The sequence below is a fragment of the Gymnoscopelus microlampas genome, assembly GCF_963454915.1.
Source record: "Gymnoscopelus microlampas genome assembly, chromosome: 15".
Lineage (NCBI taxonomy): Eukaryota > Metazoa > Chordata > Actinopteri > Myctophiformes > Myctophidae > Gymnoscopelus > Gymnoscopelus microlampas.
In genome coordinates this window covers 28,798,068-28,820,980 of record NC_139952.1, presented here as the reverse complement: position 1 = coordinate 28,820,980, position 22,913 = coordinate 28,798,068, and the positions used below count along the sequence as shown (strand labels likewise).

Below are 22,913 nucleotides of genomic sequence, written 5' to 3'. Positions count from 1 at the left end.
TTTTATATTCAACCGGTTCAAATGACACAATTAAACAACAAGGGGTGTGCACGTCTTTCGGGAACAACGCCCCCATTGTGAACAGATCACACCGGCCCAATGGCCATCAACAGCTCCATCCCTAGTTATTACGCTTCTCCATTAGCAGGGGACTGACCTTTGTATAAAAAATAAAGTCTATGTATAATCAAGGCTGCATGAGGTTCTTTTAATACGATGGCACTGATACTCACAAAATAGCCATTTGATGATCACAAATATCTGCCAAGCACTACGTCTGCCATCACAGGGTTTGAAATTAAAGCATGATGACCTTTTTCACAGATGAAACAAGCATTAGCCCTACTGCCTCCGCCATTCAATAAATTAATTGCAAATGGACACAGCATTTAGCTCAGTGCTAATGCATTTGGACTATTGCTAACCGCCAGCTTCCCACTTTGCTGAATGACTGATCACGTTGTACTGATTGATCCGTTTCTCAGTATTCAGGAGCACAGTGAAGATGAGCAATTGCTACATTAGCAGGTCAATTTCTCAGTTCGTCTTTGGCTAGGGATCCATGACATGTCCTTTAAATCCATTAAATAATACTAATCCCACCGGTTGAACATTGTTGTCATCACTTCCAATTTCATTTGTTTAATCTACTGTATATGCTGTCTGAGTTCTCCATCCTGATTGGATCAAATTGGTATCCCAACCTGAAAATGTTGGGAAAATGTATTAAAGAGCTGGAGAGACATGGAAACCCCTGTTACTGAGCAAACACTCTACAGCAATGAGTACTATCAGAATATAGAGCTATTTAACACTTATTTTAACCAAAGAAAATCACTTACCCTACCTTTAATAAGTTCTATTGGTCTATTGGTTATTATGGTTAAATATTATAAAACCCACAGACAAGACTTAAATACTTTTATTTTGTGCAAATTTTGTGTGTCAAAAGTATAAAATGCAGCATTAATTTATGAGAAAACATAACATTGACAAAATACAGTCCATACAATATTAACTAAAATGTTGCATCACATACATTTAGGCCTTACTTTATCATTAGTTAGTGACATACAGTAATAATAGCATTCAAGCAAGTTAAGTTGCTATAATAGTCCTTCCATATTATGTCATTGCTTTATGTGCAGTGTTGCTCTAAAATGAGTTTTGACTGAATACATCCTAATACAAATGCGCAAAACATGGGGTAACATCAACAAAAGGGATGCCAACAAACTGAAAAAGATGGTTAGGAAGAGTTGCTCCGTAGCTGGGAGTTAAACTGGACAAATTGGAGGTGGTTGCAGCGGGGAGGATAGGAAGGAAGCTGGACACTATGCTGATGGCAGATGAACCCCTCATCGCCTCTATACTGTGCTGGTGGGGATGAGTGAGGAGCATATTCAGCCACAGACTCATCATCCCCTGGCACAAGACAATGTGAACAGTCTTTTTGCCTGTAGCCATCAGACTCCACATCCAAGCCTGAGCCCCATATGTTCTGTTCTGTTCGTGTACTACTGACTCCTACTTGACTCTGGTACATTTGCACATGGACTACTGGGATATTGTACTACAGAACCATGACAGATAACTGTTAAGGATAACTCTTGTAACCATTTAATTGATTAATTGTTCATATTAATTGATATGAATTTCGTTGACCTTCCATGTGGTCCTAGAAGTCTCCTTCTAACAAAGGGTGGGTGGTGAGTGATGGTTCAAAACAAGATGACCAGGCAGTATCACACGATAAGTTCTAAAGTGTATTACACACAGATAATATATTGTTTCTGTTGGGCAGAAACCTTGTATCTCCAGATTTATTTATTTTTAAAATGATAAAAATGGGCCAACAATGTTGGTATAGTACCTTTTTTCATAACTGTAGTACTCAAGTACTTTGTCGGTGCTGGTTCACGGTGCAACACTAGCCACAACCACACATTCAATCGTACAAAAGGCCCAACGCTGCTGCAGACATAATGTAATATTTCCAGATTATGAACAGAAACAATTTCCATCTAGCTTCCCACAGAAGCTGTGACGACGTCTTAACTTGCACAAACAGGGGAGCAATCTTTCGAAAATGCTCCGTGTCCCTGTAATAGTTATATGAAGGAGAAATTGAGCTGCGTGAGGTAGAATTGCATTTAGGACGATCACTGAGATGGGATGATCACACATTTGATGACCATGTGGCTAAAAGAAATAACAAAATCTAGCATCAGGGGAGGCTTAGCAATCAACAGTCTTGTGGATTTGTGGATTATCAAAAGCTTTACTATGCAACAGCAAGATGTGAATTTAGTATTAGGCAAACACCAGTGATGAATGGCATTGAAAATGAGATGTGTTATGGACCATTTAATCCAGGCAATGCATTTTCAGTAGCAAACAATATCATCTTCTATCTTAATATAGACGATGATGTGATAGCAGTATCAGTAGCATATATCCATGCTGGATTTAATACATACGGGAAAATAAAAATGCGTATACGCAGGATACGCAGAGAAACAGGGGGCATGTGGAGGTAAAATGAAAATGAGAAATGTTTAAATGGTAAATGGTGCATTTAAATAGCGCCTTATTTAAACAGCCAATAACTAAAAAACGGATGGTCGCGGTGACACTTTTTTTTTCTCTGATGGAAGCAGAGACACTTCTCCCGTCTTTTGCAACACTCTGCGTGTCGATCGTCCTGGAGCAAAATATTCTGTGGCTCTTGAAAGGTTAGTAAAAATGCTCAAAAACGCTGGCACTGGCTGCAGACTGTTCTGGAAAACTACACGTGTCTGGCATTACATTCATACACATCCACACACAGACGGCAGAGGACAGCATACAAGGCACCAAGTAACCTGCCCATCAAGAGCAGTTAGGGGTCAAGTATCTTGCTCAAGGACACTTTAACACTAAGACAGGAGTACTAGCCAGGGCTCGAACCAGGAACCTTCCGATTCCCAAGCAGCTGATCTACTTCCTTAGCGCTACTAGCCCCCCAAAATAGCTGGCGGCTTTGGCAGTATTTCTAGGTCAGTGATTTTAAGAGGCTATGTAACGCTACAAGCATTCTTCTTTCTCAAACACTTAACCCAATTAGACCGGGAGCGCATCCATGTCATTTTCAGATTTCTTTGGCTAAAAATAGCAGATATACAAGCTCATAGATCTGCTATTGAGCATTTGTGCAAAGCTTTGAATATATAAAAGAAAATCACACCCTGTGTGAAGGAAGCGGTGCCTTTGGGGCGGGGCTTAACTCATTTCAGTTCGTCCCTATTGGTGGTCTGAGTGAGTCCACTTACCAAATGTGTACTTGGTAGCATGCTGCAAAGTGGAATAATGGCTGTTTAAAGCCCAGCCAATGGGCAGACAGAGGGGGCGGGGCTTAAGTAATAACAGTTCGTCCCTATTGGTGCGTTTAGTCCATGGGCAAAATTTGTACTCCCTAGCATGCTGCGAACTTGAGGTATGGCTGTTTGAAGGCCAGCCAATGGGAAGACAGAGGGGGCGGGGCATCAGCAATTCATGCTCGTCCCTATTGGTGGTCTAAGTCCACATACTGAATTTGGACTTGGTGGCATGCTGCAAACTGGAGTTATAGCTGTTTAAAATCCCGTGCTCATCCCGTGCTTAAACGGACGGACGGACATAACATACGCTGGGGGTCCCTGGACTCCTCTTTGATAACTTCAGCAATTCATGCTCATCCCTATTGGTGGTCTAAGTCCACATAGCATATTTGAACTTGGTGGCATGCTGCAAACTTGAGTGATAGCTGTTTGAAATCCCGTGCTCATCCCGTGCTTAAACGGACGGACGGACATAACATACGCTGGGGGTCCCTGGACTCCTCTTTGATAACTTCAGCAATTCATGCTCGTCCCTATTGGTGGTCTAAGTCCACATAGCATATTTGAACTTGGTGGCATGCTGCAAACTTGAGTTATAGCTGTTTGAAATCCCGTGCTCATCCCGTGCTGAAACGGACGGACAAACATAACATACGCTGGGGGTCCCTGGACCCCTCTTTGCTAACTTCAGCAATTCATGCGCGTCCCTATTGGTGGTCTAAGTCCACATACCATATTTGGACTTGGTGGCATGCTGCAAACTGGAGTTATAGCTGTGTAAAATCCCGTGCTCATCATCCCGTGCTGATACGGACATACGGACAAAGTCAAGTGTAGAGAGGTTGGCACCGCTAAAAAAATCAAAGCGAACATTTGTAACTCAAATCTTTGCTTCTGGGGATTCTACAAATGTCTAAATCCTAAGTTTTGTTACTATAATATCAGTGGTTCCCAAACCTTTTTCATGTCAAGGGCCGCCAAAATTATATGTATTTGGCCGTGGACCCCCATCTCAAAATATTTTTTTCCAGGGACCCCCAGAAGCAAAGAATTGAGTTAAAAATATATATAGATACAGTATATTCAAAGATTTGCACACATTTTCAAGATCTTTTCAAAAATAGCAGATCTACAAGTTGATAGAGCGGCACTTGGTGCCGCGCTATGAGCTTGTAGAATAGCCAAAGAAATCTTAAAATGATGCATTCCCGGATTAAATGGGTTAAAGAGTAGGGGGGGGGGGTATATTTACAGAAATGCACGGCACAGCACTTTCTCAGTGAGCTGCAGTGCTGTCCCCCACGGCTACAGCAACTTACAGAACTTCACTGTTCAACTTAACTAATAATAACGTCAGGGGGTTTAGCACCCCAAGAACAGGAATGGCTACATCATTCAAAGCGTGACCAATCATCCTGATATCCGCAGCATTCAATCAAAACCTCCATCAGTAATTACGCCATTTACTAGGACGGTCTGTGACCTCAGGTGGATGTCAAGGTTAGAAGCGAGCAAGCCAACGAGACTTCTATAAAGGAGGTGATCACAGATGCACCAGCACATGTGCATGTCGGTAATAAAAAGGTAGGAGTGAAATAAGACAAGGGCGAAACGACAGATTCGATTTCTATCACAAATGCAATTTACCTTTAATCATCAAGACGCAATAGGATTTCTTGCAACACAGTTTGATAAGATGCTTTACCTTCTCCAACAACAAATATGATTAAAATAGGGCTGAAACATGCAAGGTCACCTACAAAATCATGAATCATCTTGAATCGTGACAGCTTGTATTGCTCCAAGACAGGAAAAATCAAATATCCTTTTCAAAAGATGATTCAAAACAAAGGACATTTGGTGAAGTTTATCATTACAGGGTTGTTCCTGATAATGTTCCTTCTCATGAAAAGAAGTTAAGAAGGGAACAGCAGGTCGTTTTAGTGATGAAAAACATAAAAGAAAAAAGAAGAATGGAAAAGAAGAAGCCACGGATCAATTTCTTAAGCTAGTTATCTCAGCCACAAAAGGCACAGATACAGTGACACACATACAGGGAGGCACACAGCTGGGTGTCAAGGTGTAATCATTATTAAAGTGTAAAAATAAACAACAGACACACAGTCTGACATCATAAGATGTCTTACAAGTACTTTGTGCCTATTTCACCTGTGCAATAACCCGGCAATGCTTGGTACTCCGGCCAGTAATTACTAAAACCAAACATCATGTGTTGTGAACTGAAAACGCTTGCCACGTGTCACATGTGAACATGCAACAAGCTCTTCTTTTGAGCTCAATATGAGTGGAACCTATTGAGAGGGCCTGCACATTTCCCAAGACCTTCATCCCCCCATGCATTAGCAAGCACCATTAAAGACAATTATCCAACCTGGAGGTGAGCAGACCTCAAGTGTTCACTTCACCGGTCTACCAGGAACAAAGAGCATATTACAAGATGAGAATACAGAGTGTAGATGGAGCTGAAATGATGGTATATGAGAGGGATTTGAGTAGCAAATGGATGCCACGGATGTGAGAGACTAAATGATGAACAGATGCACTGGTCTGGTGCTTTTCCTTCTGTTTGTACATGTGAATATTCTTCTGTCAGCCAGTAACGACTGCCAAGCACTCCTACACTGGCAGCCCTAAGCGTCACATGCATGTTCCAGAGAGCTCCACATGCTGTGACCCCTCCAGGAAGCTGGAGGTGACTTCAGAGTGCGGTTGTTCTCTATGTTCCTCCTCATGATTAGGGCTGCAACTATCGATTATCTTCTTAGCGATTATTCTATTGATTACTTTTTTCAATTAATCGAACCAAGAAGCGTGTTTCGTTATTATTTTATGAGATAATCAATACATTATTTACAAACACAAAGTTTAATCCATGAAGCCGAAGTTCACCTTCATCTGATGAAGTCCTTCAGGGGCAAGACGTTGTTTGTTTGTTGAATAAAGCACGGGAGAGCATTTTACTGTATATTAGAGCCAGACCGATATATCAGTTTGACCAATTATTTTACTCTTTTACATCTGTATCGGCAAATATGCAGCCGATGTGTCCCGATTTTTAACCACTTTCAACCTTGGTTCAAAAACAGATCTACAACAAGCTCGCGATACGTTGTGAGCTTGCAAATTGGCTATTTTTGAACATTTTGAATAGGGCCTTAGCTTAGTGGTTAAAGTTATTTGTATTACATTTTTTGGTGTAAAAGTTAAATAAAATCTTTTAGTTTTTCCAGATTGACAAGAAAATGTTGCACAAAAAATCTGTCAAAATCGGTCAAGAAATCTGGATCTGCTTCGGACCCAAAATCTGGCATCCTTCGGGTTCTAATATTACTATTATCAACAAACAAAATACACTCATTCATAACAGGTGGTGTGTCTTACCTCTCTATCCATGCTGTCCAGATCCTCTTTGCAGAGGGTGTAGAGGGGCATGGTTTCCGACATGCTGGGCTGTCGTTTCCTGCGCGAGGGTCCTGGCTGCTCATCATCTTGGCCGGGCTCTGCCGTCTCGTCCTGTGGACACTTTTGAGTTCCCCTGAGGCACACAGACATATTCACACTTTTAAAAACCGCAACATTTAAACTACTATGACGTCAAAATCAATGTTTACAGCCGCTCGGGTGGCACAGTGGTAAAGTGCCTGCCCACCACCGGAGGTTGTCGGTTTGCATCCGGCTTTGTCGAGAGTCTACACAAACACAATTGGCCCGTGTTCAGGGGAGGGAAGCTGAGCGGGGAGGGTGATAATTGTCACTGCACATAATCCTATGGGCTGGGGCGGCAGCTGTCAACAGTGTGCTGGGTTGGAGGAGTAGGATGAAGGCTCCAAGTCCTCCCAGTGGGGGCTCCTCAGAGTCCTCACTGGTAGGTGAGTCAGTAGGATACCACAGCAGTGACAACACATAAATGTGTGTGGGGAGGAATCAATTGGCAAAACAACTAAATTGGCGAGAAAAGTGGGTAAAAAAGCACAATAAATAAATAAAAATATATCACTGTTTATGTTTTTTTAGGTAGCTGTCATTGTATAGTATGGGGGGGCGGTTACACAGAGCGGCAGCATTAATTGGTGTCAGCCCTGGTACCATTTCCAAACTTATGACCAAGTTCCATGAGACAGGTGTCTCACGTGAGGAACTGCATAGTATTTCTTCCAGAGATTTACAGGCAAGATTTGCACAACGGTACCACAGACAGATATATGTCAAAGTTGCAGGACCCATGCTCAGCACACCTGCCAGCAGCTGTGTGCTGGCAAGTCTCTCAAAACGAGAGCAAATACCAACAGAAGCATATTGGGGGGCACTACCCACACGTTTAGCTGTGTTGCTCATTCCACGATTGCATGATCCTTACAAGTTATAACTTGTTGTAAAGGTGACTAATCAACGATGACAATATAAAATACAATACCAATTGGTATTACTGAAGGGGAGAAATAATAAACCTAATTTAAGTTTCTGAACTTGTTTTGAGGAGTTTATATTGTGGGTGTCCCTGCTTCAACTTTCTCTTAGCTAAGGGGTCCTTGGCTTGGCCTGAAAAACGTTGAAGACCCCTGCTCTATGATAATTGAAGTTTAATTCAGGTTTACGCAACTGGTTGGAAACTCCACTGAGCCTCTAATGCGTGTAAACATTTAGAAGGAAAAAGCTATTTTATGCCTGTGATTTTTAATTATGATATCAGTCATGCAGATCTGGTTCAAAGCCCATGAAAGAAATTGTTGACTAAACATATCGCTTAAAAAACAATCCTGGATTACATTTTACCTTCAACTACACGCTTGTAACAACACTGATTAACTTGTTCTTGCTCCTCCTAAAATGTCAGCTTAGAAAGAAATTCAAGAACATAATTGAAAGTCATCAAGTTTCAGGGAAAACTTTGTATTGATAAGCATGTTTTTGAGCAGAACTAACAAATTAAAGTGCACTAAATAGCTAAAAGCTGTATACTTATTGCCACAAATTCAACTATTGCACTTTGCTGCCAGGAATCCAGACTGTGAGGATTAATTTCAAATGATAAATAGTCAATACAGAAATTAAAACGTTAAATAATAAATATAGCCTAATGACTTCTTCCTCAGAATTAGAGTTTTCCTCCATGCAACATTTCTATGGTTGCATGACAGAGGGATTTCTTTGGGGAAACTGCAAGCGGGGAAAGAAGAAAAAAAAACATTGAGTCTCTTGAACGTCAAGCTTCCCTGCATGTGGACCCCTACTAAAACTCACTTGCAGGGGGAGAAAAACAAACACAGGGCGAGCCATAGCTTGCGGCCACAGATGGTTTGACCCCCTGCTGTCCCAGTATACTGTATGTGTCAAAGTGTCCCTAAGCAAGACAGTTAAGGCTAAAAATCCCCCCGATCGGACGCAAGATTGGGCTTCGCTTGCCGAGGTTTTGCTCGCTGTGTGTGAAAAGTAGTGTGAGAAGATTCAACTGCGATTCTAGCGCTCGGCGTTGCCTCCCTGAGCGTTTCTAGATATCTAGGCTCAGTCGCCGACTGGAAATCATACAGTATGAACTGGGTTGCGATCAGCACTCCGTGCTACAGCCAATGAGAGCACAGGACATCTTTTATATAACAAAACTTTTATAACAGTGTATATCTGTCTGTATTGAGTGATTGATAGATGGACATGAATACAGATAGACCTTTACTCCGTGGGTGAATTCTGTGTCTAATTCTGAGCAATATTAATATTGCTGTTAGATATAGTCTATAAAACCAACGCATCTCGCTTGAATATGTTGATAAAACCGCAGTCGGAATCAGCACGCATGGACCACAGTAGAAGAAAATAATTTGTGCTGCGTGCAGAGAGAGAGCGCTGTGTGTGTGTGTGTGTGTGTGTGTGTGTGTGTGGTAAAGCAATGTTGATATTGCAGTATTAAATAGAGTTGACAACCCGACGACTTTAAAAGTTGTACAGTGTGTAGCTGCCTTCAAGCACTGAAACCCTATATAACTTATTGACCGGAGTGTCCCCCAGGGGAGGGGACTATATAAGGCACCCCTGTTTTTCACACTACACCAAATCTCTTTGCCGGAAATAGCCGATTTACAAGCTTGTAGCTTGAGCTTTCAGATCGTCTATTTTCGGCAATTGTTCACCCCAGAATATGGATGCTAGGGTTCATGTGCTTAACCCCCAACACTCCAATGATAATGCCCAGGCCAGGGATTGACTGAATTGAAAGATAACTGAAGTAGTGACTGAATTTAAAGGTAACTGAAGTAAGACACTAGAGTGAGGCGTCTCTTGCAGGTGAGGTGAGTCCAGTGCTACACTAGCTAAACTCTCACTTAAAATGTGTGTTTATACTTTAGCATTATTACATCTGGCGGAGGGACATTTCTCCCTCTCTCTCTCTCTCTCTCTCTCTCTCTCCATAACGCAAATACTGCCTTCATCAGCTTTTTCGTGACATACAGCACTGATTCCTTTTTAATGGCATGCCATTGTTTACAGCCAAATATTCAGGTAGAGACGAATTGAACAAGAAAACCTAATTTAGCTACAGTAGAAAAAAGGCACACACAGCAAACCTACCGCCAATGTACATGCGAGCCCCCTGGCACGCTCGGCCCCCCCTGAGACGGTGGACCTGATGAAGCAATTTCACTTTTAAGAGTCAATGCTCTCACAAATGCGATAAATGACATGAATCAGAGGAATCTGTCTAAATACCTTGTGTTCAGCTGGTTATCCCTGCCGCCTGATTGAAAACTAACAAGTACTCAATCTACAAATCTGTGCAGTTTCATTGTCTGAGTTAACCAATTAAACCCATTTTCTTCAGTTATTCAAAAATAGCCGATCGGATCTGCAAACTCACAATGAGCAAAACCTGACAAAATAAGTACAAATTTCTCCTATAATGTCATGCCCAAGGTTAATGTGGTTCCCCATTTTGAGTGGGTCTTCAGGGTTAGTTGAAAGCAAATTTGCGGTGAGTACTAAACATACTGTACTGAGAAATCAACGACGTAACTGCCACTTTTTTTTTTATACATGCATGCCGCAAAGGAAAGATTCTCCCATGTTCACAAAGTGAATCCAGAGTGAAAACGGTGTAACTAAATCATCAATTCGGTGCACATAGTACCTGAGAGAAGGTTGCTCCCTATGATCAGTGAGTGACACAGACCCTGGTGGTGGGAGGAACGACGGCGGTCGCGAGGCGTGTGGACCCCTCCGAATCAGCTTTCCGGTGTTTTTGTCATAGGTCCGCACCTCCGGCGCCGGAGGCAGAGGTTTGTGGTGGATCAGAGCTGGGTGGAGCATGGGATTAGGGAAGCCGCCCTGAATATCAGGTAACGAGGCTGGGCTGTTGCTCCTTTAAAACACACACACACACACACACAAACAAAAGTTAATTTTTTGTATTTATATCTCTACTAAATGCTTTCATATATAATTTAAAAAAAGGTGAGAATAACTCAAGCCCATGAATCATTTCACTTATAGTAATATAATAATAAGAAGAATAAAATAATTCAACATAACATTAGGACAATCAATCAGTGTTATTACCGTGGCGTCTTGGAGTAGTCTTCTTTTAGCGGGTACAGTGGCTCCTCGACCTTTTCCCACCGTTCCAGACAGCTCCACAGCCAATCAGGATTGACCACGTGGAGGTGCTTACAGCCTTGTGCCTGACGGACCTTTTCAGTGCCTGGTGACAGCAACGAGAAGCAATAAATAAAATAAACAGAGAGAACATCTTTATTTTCCAACACAGACATACTGTGGGACTGCTTGGTGATTTGGATCAATGGAAGAGAAACAACTAAAATACAAATAAAATTTAAAAATAAATTAAAAGTAAATTAAAACGACATGTGACGTTAACCACTTGAACCCTACCATCCCTTTTCTTGGGGATGATTAGCTGAAAATAGCTTTATCTTCATGCTCACAACGCGTCGTGTAGATCGGCTATTTTTGGCAACGAAATTTGTACTGTAGTAGAGGGGGAAAATAATAGCGGATCATGTACAGATTCGACCCTGGTTTAACTGGTTAAAGAGTATTCGTTATTGGACCTTTGGTATTTTGCTCTCAAAAGAGAACAGGCAGAGATGCTTTATTGGCGCCTTATAGCATGGGGAGTAGTATTATCTGCTTGAATTAGGGTTATTGACATTTGAGACAAAGGCTTCAAATTGCATGTCCCAAGTGTAGTATCTCATTAACCCTATAATCAAACACTTGTTCAATAATTGACTGGATGACTTCTTCAGATTTGCTGCTCGGTAGGTTGGTGTCAAAGTGTGAAATGGGATTGTTCATTGTTCAGCAAAAAGCTACCATGCGATTGAGTAGAAAACAGCAGCTATACCAATTCTGAATTCCCAAACACCTATGATGTTTGAGTTGTTGACGAGGAAAAAAAACATCAGCATTTGCTGCAAGTAGCATTTTTTGGTAAGGCAGCATGTCTTTGGCAAATGGTGTCAAATCTTTCATTTCTTTCTCTGAATAGCAGAGAAAGACATCTTTTAGCTGACCAGTAGCAATCGTCTATGTGCTGATTACTTCCTGGGTGTTTACCGGCAAAAACAGATAAATAAGCATAAGCGGCCACAGAATCATGAACAGACAACAGAAGCTTCAGTATTTCTTCTCATTTTTTTTCCCTTGCCTAAGTGGCTGGTTAGAATTTACCAGCAGAAGAGGAAATATACACGCAATTGGCGGTTGTTTCCGGTCTAGTACAGTGGTTCTCAAAGTCAGGGGTCCTTGAGGGGGTTCCAGGGGGGGCCCAGCAATATTAGTTAATATAACATCATAATCAGTGTACCCGCTTTAAACCTACAGTATATACATCGACAATCTGAAAATAGCCAATCTACAAACTCTACAACGCGTTAACGTGTTGCGAGTTTGTAGAAGAAAAAGTGAAAAACGTTTTTGAAAAATGTTAACACATATCTTGTATGAGGGTCCTTGGCACAAAATATCTTCATGGGCAAACACTTTGGGGGTCCTTGACATAAATACGTTTGAGAACCACTGGTGCTGTCGACATTACATTTAAGAACGCTGCATTGGTTAAATATATTTATATGACCACCTCAGTAAAGTAGGTGAATTGGGTGATTTGATATTCAATGGCTCTCGTGTGAAATTACACCTGGATTTCATACATCCAGGGCCGCTGAGGATGCAACTTAATATCAGGTGTTAATGAGGTATTCGACTCCCCGTCACTCATTCATAGTGTTAAAGGCTGCAAAGTGGTTAGTTAAAAGCTTAGTTCATTAAAATTGTTTTAATTAATTGTTTAATTAACCCAGTGAAGCGCAGAGAATGACAACACCCACCTCCACAAGTAATTTCACCATCAGTTACAGACACGCTTCTCAGTGCAGCCTAGTGTGTGTGTGTGTGTGTGTGTGTGTGTGTGTGTGTGTGTGTGTGCGCGCGCGCGCGCGCGCGCGCGCACGTGCATACACAGAATGCACTGACTGCATGTACAGTAGCACTTTAATATACATGTGCTACATAAGTGGCTGCTCTCACTTACATTGCTTTTTTGGCCTATGACATTTCATCAGACAGCTCACATGTTTCATATTAAGGGTTTAAATGTGCCCATCTGGCCTAATCAACATCCATTATCTTTGACACGGTGGGACATTTTGTAACAAAGGACCTCCACACGTCAAGTATTCATCTAATCAAGACAAAAATCTATTTCCTTGCACCACATATGGGCTGTCACGATTACAATTGACAATTGATTGCCATACATATGAATAAAAATGCAATTTCTGTTTGCCTTTTAGGCTTCGTAATCAAAACTTGAACAGGGCAGATATGACAAATAACTGAAATATACAAAGAAATTACAGTCATATTTAATAATTTTATACTTTTTTAGCAAAAATACCTGATCTACAAGCTTACAACATACCACGAAGCGCTGTTTGTAAGTTTCTGCTATTTTCCAACATGGAAACGATTATGACGATTATACAAAATAATTGTGATTATCTCAAATAATTCTGATTAGACGATTATGTAATAATTGTGACAGGCGTAAACACAGACTTAATTTCAAATACCACTACCAGGGAAAAAAAAAAAAAAAAATTATATATATATATATATATATATGCCTCTATTAAACACAGAGCTAGCCTCAATTGTCAAATACAAGAGTGAATGTTTTCCGCCACTTTCCCGTATAGATAATATCATGACAATAGTCTACAAGGACAGGACTGAGTAACGCTTCATTTCCCTCAAGGCAATGTTTAGTCACACTGTATTGTGTTTACCTAGTCAATCCATGCGTGCCAACAGATGTTCTGCTGGTGCATTTCACTTTCATTTCTCTCCTACACTGTGGTATCAGCTGTCAGCGCTCCGACAGACGCCTACTGAGCAGCTGCAGGTACCACAAGAGGTCACTGAGTCTAGAATCTCAACCACTAGGTGACCATACTATCATTATATACAAAAACTAAAAAGGATTTAAAAAGTTTGCAAAAATACATTGTTTTCTTTTTCCATATCTCTTTTCCCCCCTCCAAAAATAGCGGAAATAGCAGCTTGTGGCTCGTTGTGATCTTGTAGATTGGCAAATTTTTCTATTTTCGTGACACTCTCACATCAAATAAATACATAAAATGGGGTTTAAGGGATTAATCTTACTACTGGCCACAATGTCATCAAGAGCAACCACATACAAGGGATATTGTGTAAGTAAAGGGGAAACATTATACTTAGATATATACTTAGATATATACTTAGAGTATAGAGCAGTCTCACTCCCTTGGCTAACATCTTGCAAAAAGCATTTGAAATAATCCATTTCCCCATGTGAAATGGGCATGCTAAACGTCTGTCACGTGCTGCGACAGCTAGGCACAGTGCAACAGCCATTTTCCAACAATTCTCTGCCGCCTATAAGTGGACTGCTGCCGATTTCACCCTGAGCACTCCGAGGCTGATTTTCTTTTCCCTTCTGACGTGCAAGCTTGGTTGATTACCAAGTACTGCTGCTCTCAGTGAGTCTGGCACCCAGGCAACAGCGCCACTTCCAGAGCTTGTTTTGAGATGGTACACTCACACTGGATGAGGACCAGTGCAGGCGTGGGCTGATTTTCTGCTCTCCTTGTATGGACCATCAAGCCTGATCATGTCATGATCATGACATTTTAATTGACGATTAAGTAACAAATAATTGCGATTAAAGGTAGGGTAAGTGATATTTTTTGGTTAAAACAAAAAGGTTTTTGTTAAAAGGTTACGGCACCATTTTCTGATAGTAATCATTGCTATAGAGCGTTTGTTCAGTAACAGGAGTCTCCCTGTCTCTCCAGCTCTTTAATAAACAGAAAATAAATGTTCAGGTAGGTGACAACATTTCAGTCAGGAGAGAGTACCCATTTATCAGCTTCATGTTCCAGTTCCAATTTTGTCTGCTCATTTCTTTGTGTGATCACTTCCAATTTCCCTTGTTTATGTATCCTGTCTGAGTTCTCTATCCTGATTGGATATCCTGACCTGAAAATAATGTTTAATAAAGAGCTGCAGAGACATTACTGAACAGCCTTTTAGGCTTACATAAACAAAAATTGCACAGGGCAGCCGCAGATATGATAAATAAATATACATTTTTGGCTCGTGGTGAGCTTGTAGATGGGCTTTTTCAGCTATTTTTTTTTTACTGTTTGAAAAAGTATGAACATTTTTCAACATGGAAACAATTATGCAAAATAATTGCTATTATCTCAAATGTGGGACAGGCTTATTAATACATGTCTTTTTGGCTAACTGTGGAATAGATTGTACACTTAAGTGCTCCTCTCCTCTGAGATGTTTCTGTGGCCAATGATATACAGTATACATTCAGACAACTCACACTTTTCACTAGAAACCAAGTACGATAAGCTCAAGTGATAGGTTTGTGTTTTTCAACCATATTATAGGTTTGAAATGTGTCAATGCGGTCCAATGAACCTGCTTTATCCTTGAATTGATGGGGAAAAAATGTTGAACATGACTTCCACATGACGGACTCATCAAGGTACGACCAAAATAATACAATTAAAAATCCCATCAGTCTGTACTGTGCATTGGTGTGATCTTATGATCAATACACTTCCCAGATTTTATTGACAGCACATTTCATCTAAATTCTGGTAGCTCTCTATGTTATGGGCTGCAGTTTTGCTGCAACACACACACACACACACACACACACACACACACACACGTTATGCATCACTATAATCAGCCGAGCTAAACTGAACTTTAAACTGCATCTCAACTGATCTCTAATGATTCTCCCCCTCATTACCAAAACATTAGGCTATTGCCCTCAATCAACTAGACATCTGTCAGGATTCACCCCCGTTGCTGTGAGTTATAGAAATACAGCAACACTGTCAATCCAATTCCTATGAAGCCATATCATTTTGTGATGATAAAATTAGAGGGCAGATCGGATTTTTTCTCCTCGAGATGATCCAATACTACTAGTTCATGTAATCTACTAAAGTTTAGTGGATTGCTTAAATTAAACAAAAGTTTAATGGTTCTACTAAAATGTAGTTGATTGCAATGAACTAGTTCTCAAACACTGTTAATGTCAATGACACCCAAATTGATATGCATTAGTCAGCGGTGCAGACCCCCATTTTGAAAGGATTTTGTGCTAGGGAGTGGGACCCCCATAAGAGAGCACTGTTGTTATATTAGATTACATAACAGTGGAAAGAGTGGAACCTACAGTATGATCTGAATAGTCATTCTCATACATTCTCTCATTGGGCTAACTTCTAGCCAATGAAATAATAGTGAAATGATTCTGTTCCTCACGTAGCTGGGGACCCCCTGGAATAGAGCCATATGAAATCCGTGTTAACGGAATCGCGGACGGAATCGCGGAAATGACCAATAAAAATGGAATTGGAATAAAACACGGAATATTGCAGAATTTGGAAAATTAAAAAAAATCGCGGTAAAATATTTTTTTTTACCGCACATTTTTACAAATCCACGGGACACCACCATTTTGCATGGCCACATCCTACTTTATAAACAGTAAAATCCACGTAGAAATAGTCTTAGAAAGACGATAGAAACAATAATACATGGGCGACGCCATTTTGCGCATGCTCAGACCGAATTAGACCAAATTATTTTGGGAACATTTTTGCGTATAACACAACAAGGGCCATGTATGGACTGTTATATCTTGAACATTTATTCATTTCCACTTACCAGACACTTTTTTTATGGTAAAAATGAGCATAAAAAGCAAAATACAGAATTCAGAAATATTAAAATGGAAAAAACAGGATTTGGGAAAAAATAAAACGGAATTGGGAAAAAAATAAAACGGATTTCATATGGCTCTACCCTGGAACCCCCTCAAGGACGTCTGGAGATCCCCGGACTTAACAACAGTTACGTGGTTCAGTTTAGAACAACTAAACAATGAGCGCTCTGAAACATTAGCATGCACACATAGAATATAATAATAATAATAATTGAATAGAAAGCCTGCAAACAAAGGTGCTCAATGGTGCATGAATGTACAGTTTGGTTTAATTGCATGTTATTGAACATACCAGCTCTGGCAGCAATGAGATGCGTTGTCCGACAGGGATCTTTGGAGGTGAGCACCAGGTTTTTACCGATCTTGGCCCCCAGCGCCTTGGCGTGGTAGTACTCCCGCGTCCGATCCATGGGGTAGTTGGTGGGGTACAGGCCGCTGAACACAATGGTCGCTCCCTCCAGTGTCTTGCTTTTCAGCTCTGGCACGATCTTGCGGATGTCTGGCGTCTTGCCGCCCTCCGTCCCCAGGTAGGCCACGTAGCGGCGGTAGTACTCCCTGTGGATCCTAGCCAGCACTTCCTCCAGGTAGATCAGGTGATCGTCCCGGTCGCAGTCGGCTTCCTCCTCCTCTTCCTCCTCATCCTCCATACTCTGGTCCAGAGACTCCTCGCCCATGGTTACCCCAGAAATTTCGCTGTTCTGGGACTCCGTCTCCGCCTCCCTCCTGTCTGAGCAACCGTTCCCTAGCTCAGGATCTGGGAGGACGACTCCAGAAGGCTCGCCCGAGTCCAAGTTGTTCTCCCCTCCCTCGCCCGTTCCTTTACTGTCCCCTTCCCTTACCCCATCCCCCTCAGCCGGGGGCTCCTGTGTCAGGCCTTCCTGCCTGGACGTCCTCGATCGGCCGGAATTCCCCTCACCGTCGCTCTCTGATGAAGGAGGCTTCTCTGAGTCGTTATCGCTGTCGCTCGATAGGTCAAAGTCCAGGTTGTTGGCCTCGTGGCACTGCACGGAGGATTTCGCTCCGTCCGGTGACTCCACTGTCACCGATGTTCTGCTGCTCTCGTCTTCCTTGCCATCTGATCCAGTGCTAGCCTGCGTTTCTCTCGACCCCGTCCCCGATTCCGCCTCAGTCTCTGGCCCTCTACCCTGGGCCTTCTCGGCCTCTTCCACCCCTGAGGGATGTGTCCGTTCATTCACCACAACTCCCTGAGCAGAGGAGGGCGCCGTTGTGCAATCCTCTTTCCCGCCACTGTTGTGGTCCTTCCCCTTTTTCCTGAGTCCGTTATTCTGCTCCTCTACTCCAGACGTCCCTGCCACTTCAGTGCCTTCTGCAGGTCGACTTGCCGCGCCACCAGCTGGAACACAAACAAGGTTAATCACACGGGCTGCATAATGGTTTTTCACACCTTTCAAATTTTAGACACCATTTCTCTTCATTATTTCCCTTAAGAAATGTGTTTTTATTTGATCCGTTTATGTAAAACATAAACAGATCAACTTCAGAGAATTAAAAGTTTATGATGTTCTGACTTCTATTCTCCCACTAGCCCCGTCTGTGACCTCCCCCTCTGCAGCTGCGGGAGCCGGGACTCTGTCCCGTTACCCTGTTGTCGTTCAGATCTGGCTAAGAGGATGATTGGCTCCTCACTTCTTACCTTTTTTCTGTATGAATCAAAAATGTTAAGGTAGTCCCAGTATGCAACAGATGTCTGTAGTAGTTTTTAAACCAGGTTTTTAGCCAGCCTGCCTGCGCTGAATTTAATATGGAGGCACATCCTGATCGGGAACGCAGCGAACACGCAAGCATGTTTAACATGGAGGAGTGTTCCCGATCACATTGAGCCGTCTGAACATTGATATCAAGGTATGTTGTTGTTGGAGACATGATTCCTGCTTTTCATCATCGTGAGCTACAATAGATGAAAGGTTGAGTTGACGTATTTATCTACCAACGCGCGCGCGTGTGTGTGTAAGTCATTATGTTTGGCTGCTGTGTTAGTGTGAGTGACATTGTGTCTCCGTGTATACAGAGGTGTTAAAAAAAAAGATATACCTTTCTTCGCCATCTGAGCTTCCCGTGACCCTGGTGGAGCATTGATGTCACCTGTGCCCTGGAAGTAGATGTATTTCTTCACAGTGATGAGGTTGGGTGCAAACTTCCACACATCCTCTCGGTCATCTATTATACAGACCATTGAATCCCCACAAGGGAAAAGGTTCCTGTCAACCAAAACAATAGCAAAACGATTGGCCTTTATTGACAGATGTCCAGCGTTCCTCTTGTGGCACTATGTAGAAATGATGAATCATCACCAGGTTAGAATGAGCCCTGATAATGCCAATCATTATTTCATCATCAAAATGGGCAGGGAAAAAACGGGGACATTTCACGTGGCATTTGTGATAGCCACTCCACAAAAACATCTATCTCTAACATTCACCATTTAGAAAGAACTAGAACCTGAATACAAAACTGATGCCAATTTTAGATTCATAAATATGAGCAATTACGGATACATTTCTTTTCTTATAAAAAAATGAATTGCTAATACAGTATATAGGTTGAATTAAGCAACGATAAGAATATTTGTTTTGAATATTGGCCAGTTTATCTCTGCCAACCAATGTATCTGTCCGTATGTAGAAGCAATATGAGATCTCTATTCCCCATGCTGGTCTACCAGCTTGCGTTAATGACATTTCTGGACAGGAAATGTCCATGGGAAAAATGGCTATGGAGACTAAAAAGGGACAGGTTTCAAATGACAGAAAAGACCCAGGCAGACGCTATAATATCAAATCCAGAAATGATTTGTTCATTGTTCTCCAATCTCTAAAATCTAAATTAATCAAATATTCACTTTAAACATAACATATACGGTAGTAATATGGCAGGGGAATAATATGCCAATTGAAATTGTCTTTACAATAAATACAACTAGATACTGTAAAGAATGTAAATGACGTGTGTAGTTGTTGTTGTTGTTGTTGTTGTTGGGGTATTTGTCACAGTACATTTTACGCATACGTATCAATCTTCTGCTTTTACCCATCATGACTGTTGGGAGCAATGGGAGCTATTAATACAGTGCCCGGGGAGCAGTTAAGGGTTAAGTGTCTTGCACAGGGACACATAGATTGGGCGGGCCCAGGGGCTGAAGCGGTGACCTTCTGATTCCCAGGTGGCCTGTCTACCCACTCAGCTACAGTATGCCACTAGATTAGATATAGATGTAGCTAGTGTAGATTGCAAAGCACTTTTAAAGCAGTTGTAAATAGAGCCCGCCCGATGCCAGATTTTTGTGTCAGATGCTGAGTCCTAGACCACCGATAACCAATTTCTAATCAATTTGAAAAAAATATGTAATTTACATGCAAACTAATGAGTTTAACATGTTGTGAGCTTGTAGATCTGTTTTTTTTCTTTCGCTCTTTCTGAAAACTTTTGAAAGTATTCTTCTATGTTGAAAGTGGTAAAAAAAACAGCTGCATAATTGCTAATACCGATGTCATCAACAACTTTAAATAATGGCTGATATATTGTCCAAACAATTATATCTGTTTGGCTTCTGTAAATTAGTCTTAAGTTCATGTCCTATGTTTTTCATTATCGTCTCCACCAGACCGAAGGCGTGGCCGAGACGTTTTGCACCCTGTCCGTCCGTCCGTCTGTGTGTGTCCGTCCATCTGTGAACAGCTAATCTCCGGGCACCGTTGGCCCAATTGACGTGAAACCATATGCACAAACACTCCCTGAATGCCAGAGCAGAACATAGGCCTGTTATAGTGCCACCAGGAGGCCGATTTTTGCACAATATTTTTGGGGATATTACTCCTAAAGATTGGTGGCACTATAACAGGCCGATTCATGTTTTTACCTATAACTGCACAGATCTGTGTAAGACTTTGCATGTGCACTCCATAGAGGCCAAGGAAAAACCTCAACCCTGCATTTTTCACATTTGCCTTTTATAGTGCCACCAGGAGGCCGACTTATGTAAAACGAACAAAAAAATTTATTTTACTCCTTCAGATTTTATCCAAATTTCACGCAAATCGGTACACATGATCTCTAGAGTCATGTGATCAAGACGAATCTGTTTGACTTTTCATATTCCATCCTGATTGGCTAAGATTGACATCTCAAGTTTGCAGGAGTGGCCTGTTTTGAACAAAATGCAGCAAATCATGAACGCAGCGTCCGATTGCGGTGAAACTTTGCACACACAGTCGCACTACGTTGAGGAACAAATGCAACCATTTTAACATTGCCCTAATATAGTGCCACCAGGAGGCAGATTTTTTTACACAAAAATAATTTATATTACTCCTACAAATTTTGTCCCAACATCACGCAAATCGGTACAGATTATCTCTGTAGTCTTGTGATCGAGACGGATCTGTCTGATTTTTCATATTCCATCATGATTGGCGAATTCCTAACATTGCTGGGCCACAATAACCTACCTGACCGGACGGACACCTGTGCTCCGAAGAGCACTTTTCTAGTTTCTTTTTTTTAACTGGCATCCTACCATTTATTATCTTAATGTGAAGCACTTTGGGCTGCATTTTATGTATGAACAGTGCTAAACAAATACAGTTATTATTATCATTATAAAGAGTGATTGGTTTGTGTGCAATCTATCCAGCTTCCATCTTTGGCTTGAATTTGATGCCTACCTAAGATTCCCCGTCTTGGAGAAAGGGTCGATACACTCGTCTCTGGACAGGATCCGATGAGAGAAGAGCTTCTTTTCAGGATCCAAAAAACCTTGAATGGAAGAAAGGAGAGAAAAAAACATTTCTTCTCTGCATGGTTGGCCAATAAAGCTTTGATATCGTTGCTGTGCTGTTGGGTGGAGATCTTGCATGGCCAATACCATTACTTCTCAGGAAACGGAAAAAAACTACTACCTGTGTCCCAATCATAGAGTAGACTGTAAAAGAAATATGGACGAAGGGACCGTGATGTCGCCCATTGGTTTCTACAGACCCGTTTTGAAGCCTCTAGTTCAGCAAAAAATGGCTGGGAGTGCAACCGGAAACGTTGTGCCATTGGTGTGAAGGGGAGCGAGGGGTGGGTCTTCACTCAGTAGAACCCCATCACAAGCCCCGACAGCATACCCTGCTTTATAATCAATTTTAAAATGTATGGGACAATAATTTACAAAAACGCATACCATGCCATGTGAAAGACGACTTCAAACTAGCAATTTAAAACAAGTTTTTATCAAAGAGTTTACTAAGGTAATAAAACAAACTGTAATGTTGCGTTAAGTTCCCAAACTTCCCATTGACTTGGATGGAATGAACGTTTTTAACGTTCATTTATTATAATAATTCAATAAGCTTGAATTTATATAGTGCTTTTTTATAATCCCAAGGACGCTTTACATCAAAACAATGAATGAACAATCAACAAACAACCAACCAAACAAAACAACAAACACTATTTGCCATAAGCCTGAGAGAATAGGTGTCTTTTCAAGGCAGCCTTAAAAGAGTCCAGTGTTGGAGAATGGCGAATCTCCATTGGGAGAGAGTTCCACAGGGTGGGGGCTGCCACACTGAAGGCTCTGTCCCCCAACTAGGTTCGCTTGCTTGTTTAGGTAATAGATTCCCCAATAGAGATGGAGATTTATGATGCGGCTAAGCTACTCAGCAGCACATAAAGTAATTCAAATCAGCCCTACCTTTACCAGCGCAACATTAAAGTGAAAACATTATAACATAACACTACTTACAATAAAAAATATATAATATAATATGATTGTGATATGGGCTATTCTTCACAATTAATGTTTTACTTTGGCACTGTGAGTATATTTTCATGCCAATACTTTTGAACTTTTAACTTACTTTTCTTTTAAATTGACTACAACATTGTGGTCTTACATTTATTTAAAATATGAGTAATTATTCCACCATTGTTATCCAACTGCTCTGATGACCTCTATATGTCCGGGCTAGATTTAAAAAAAAATCCAATTCAAACTGCATTAAAGATTCATTATACTGGGGCACACAACAGTTCTGGACTGGGACTGGTTCTCCTCTTCCAGTTTGCAGTCTGAATAACAAGAAGCTGTCATAGAAGCAAAATGCATGAACTCCACAGTAATATGTTCTCCTCTGTGAGCAACACAGAAGTAAATGTAACACTTTGTATACTACCAGCTATCAACCAAAAGGTGGTTTAGGTTATTTACTTAGGCAGGT

General features: G+C 41.3%; 1 protein-coding gene across 1 annotated transcript in view; it reads right to left on the bottom strand.

Moving 5' to 3' along the window:
• The window catches only part of ctdp1 (CTD (carboxy-terminal domain, RNA polymerase II, polypeptide A) phosphatase, subunit 1), a 102,529-nt gene that overhangs the window by 67,619 nt on the left and 11,997 nt on the right, over positions 1-22,913 (bottom strand). The window contains exons 6-11 of the mRNA XM_084080679.1: positions 21,375-21,465; positions 18,745-18,911; positions 16,985-18,046; positions 10,929-11,070; positions 10,501-10,731; positions 6,762-6,915 (exon numbers count right to left, since the gene is read on the bottom strand). Coding sequence (XP_083936805.1) covers positions 6,762-6,915; positions 10,501-10,731; positions 10,929-11,070; positions 16,985-18,046; positions 18,745-18,911; positions 21,375-21,465 — 1,847 coding nt within the window. The remainder of the gene's footprint in view (positions 1-6,761; positions 6,916-10,500; positions 10,732-10,928; positions 11,071-16,984; positions 18,047-18,744; positions 18,912-21,374; positions 21,466-22,913) is intronic.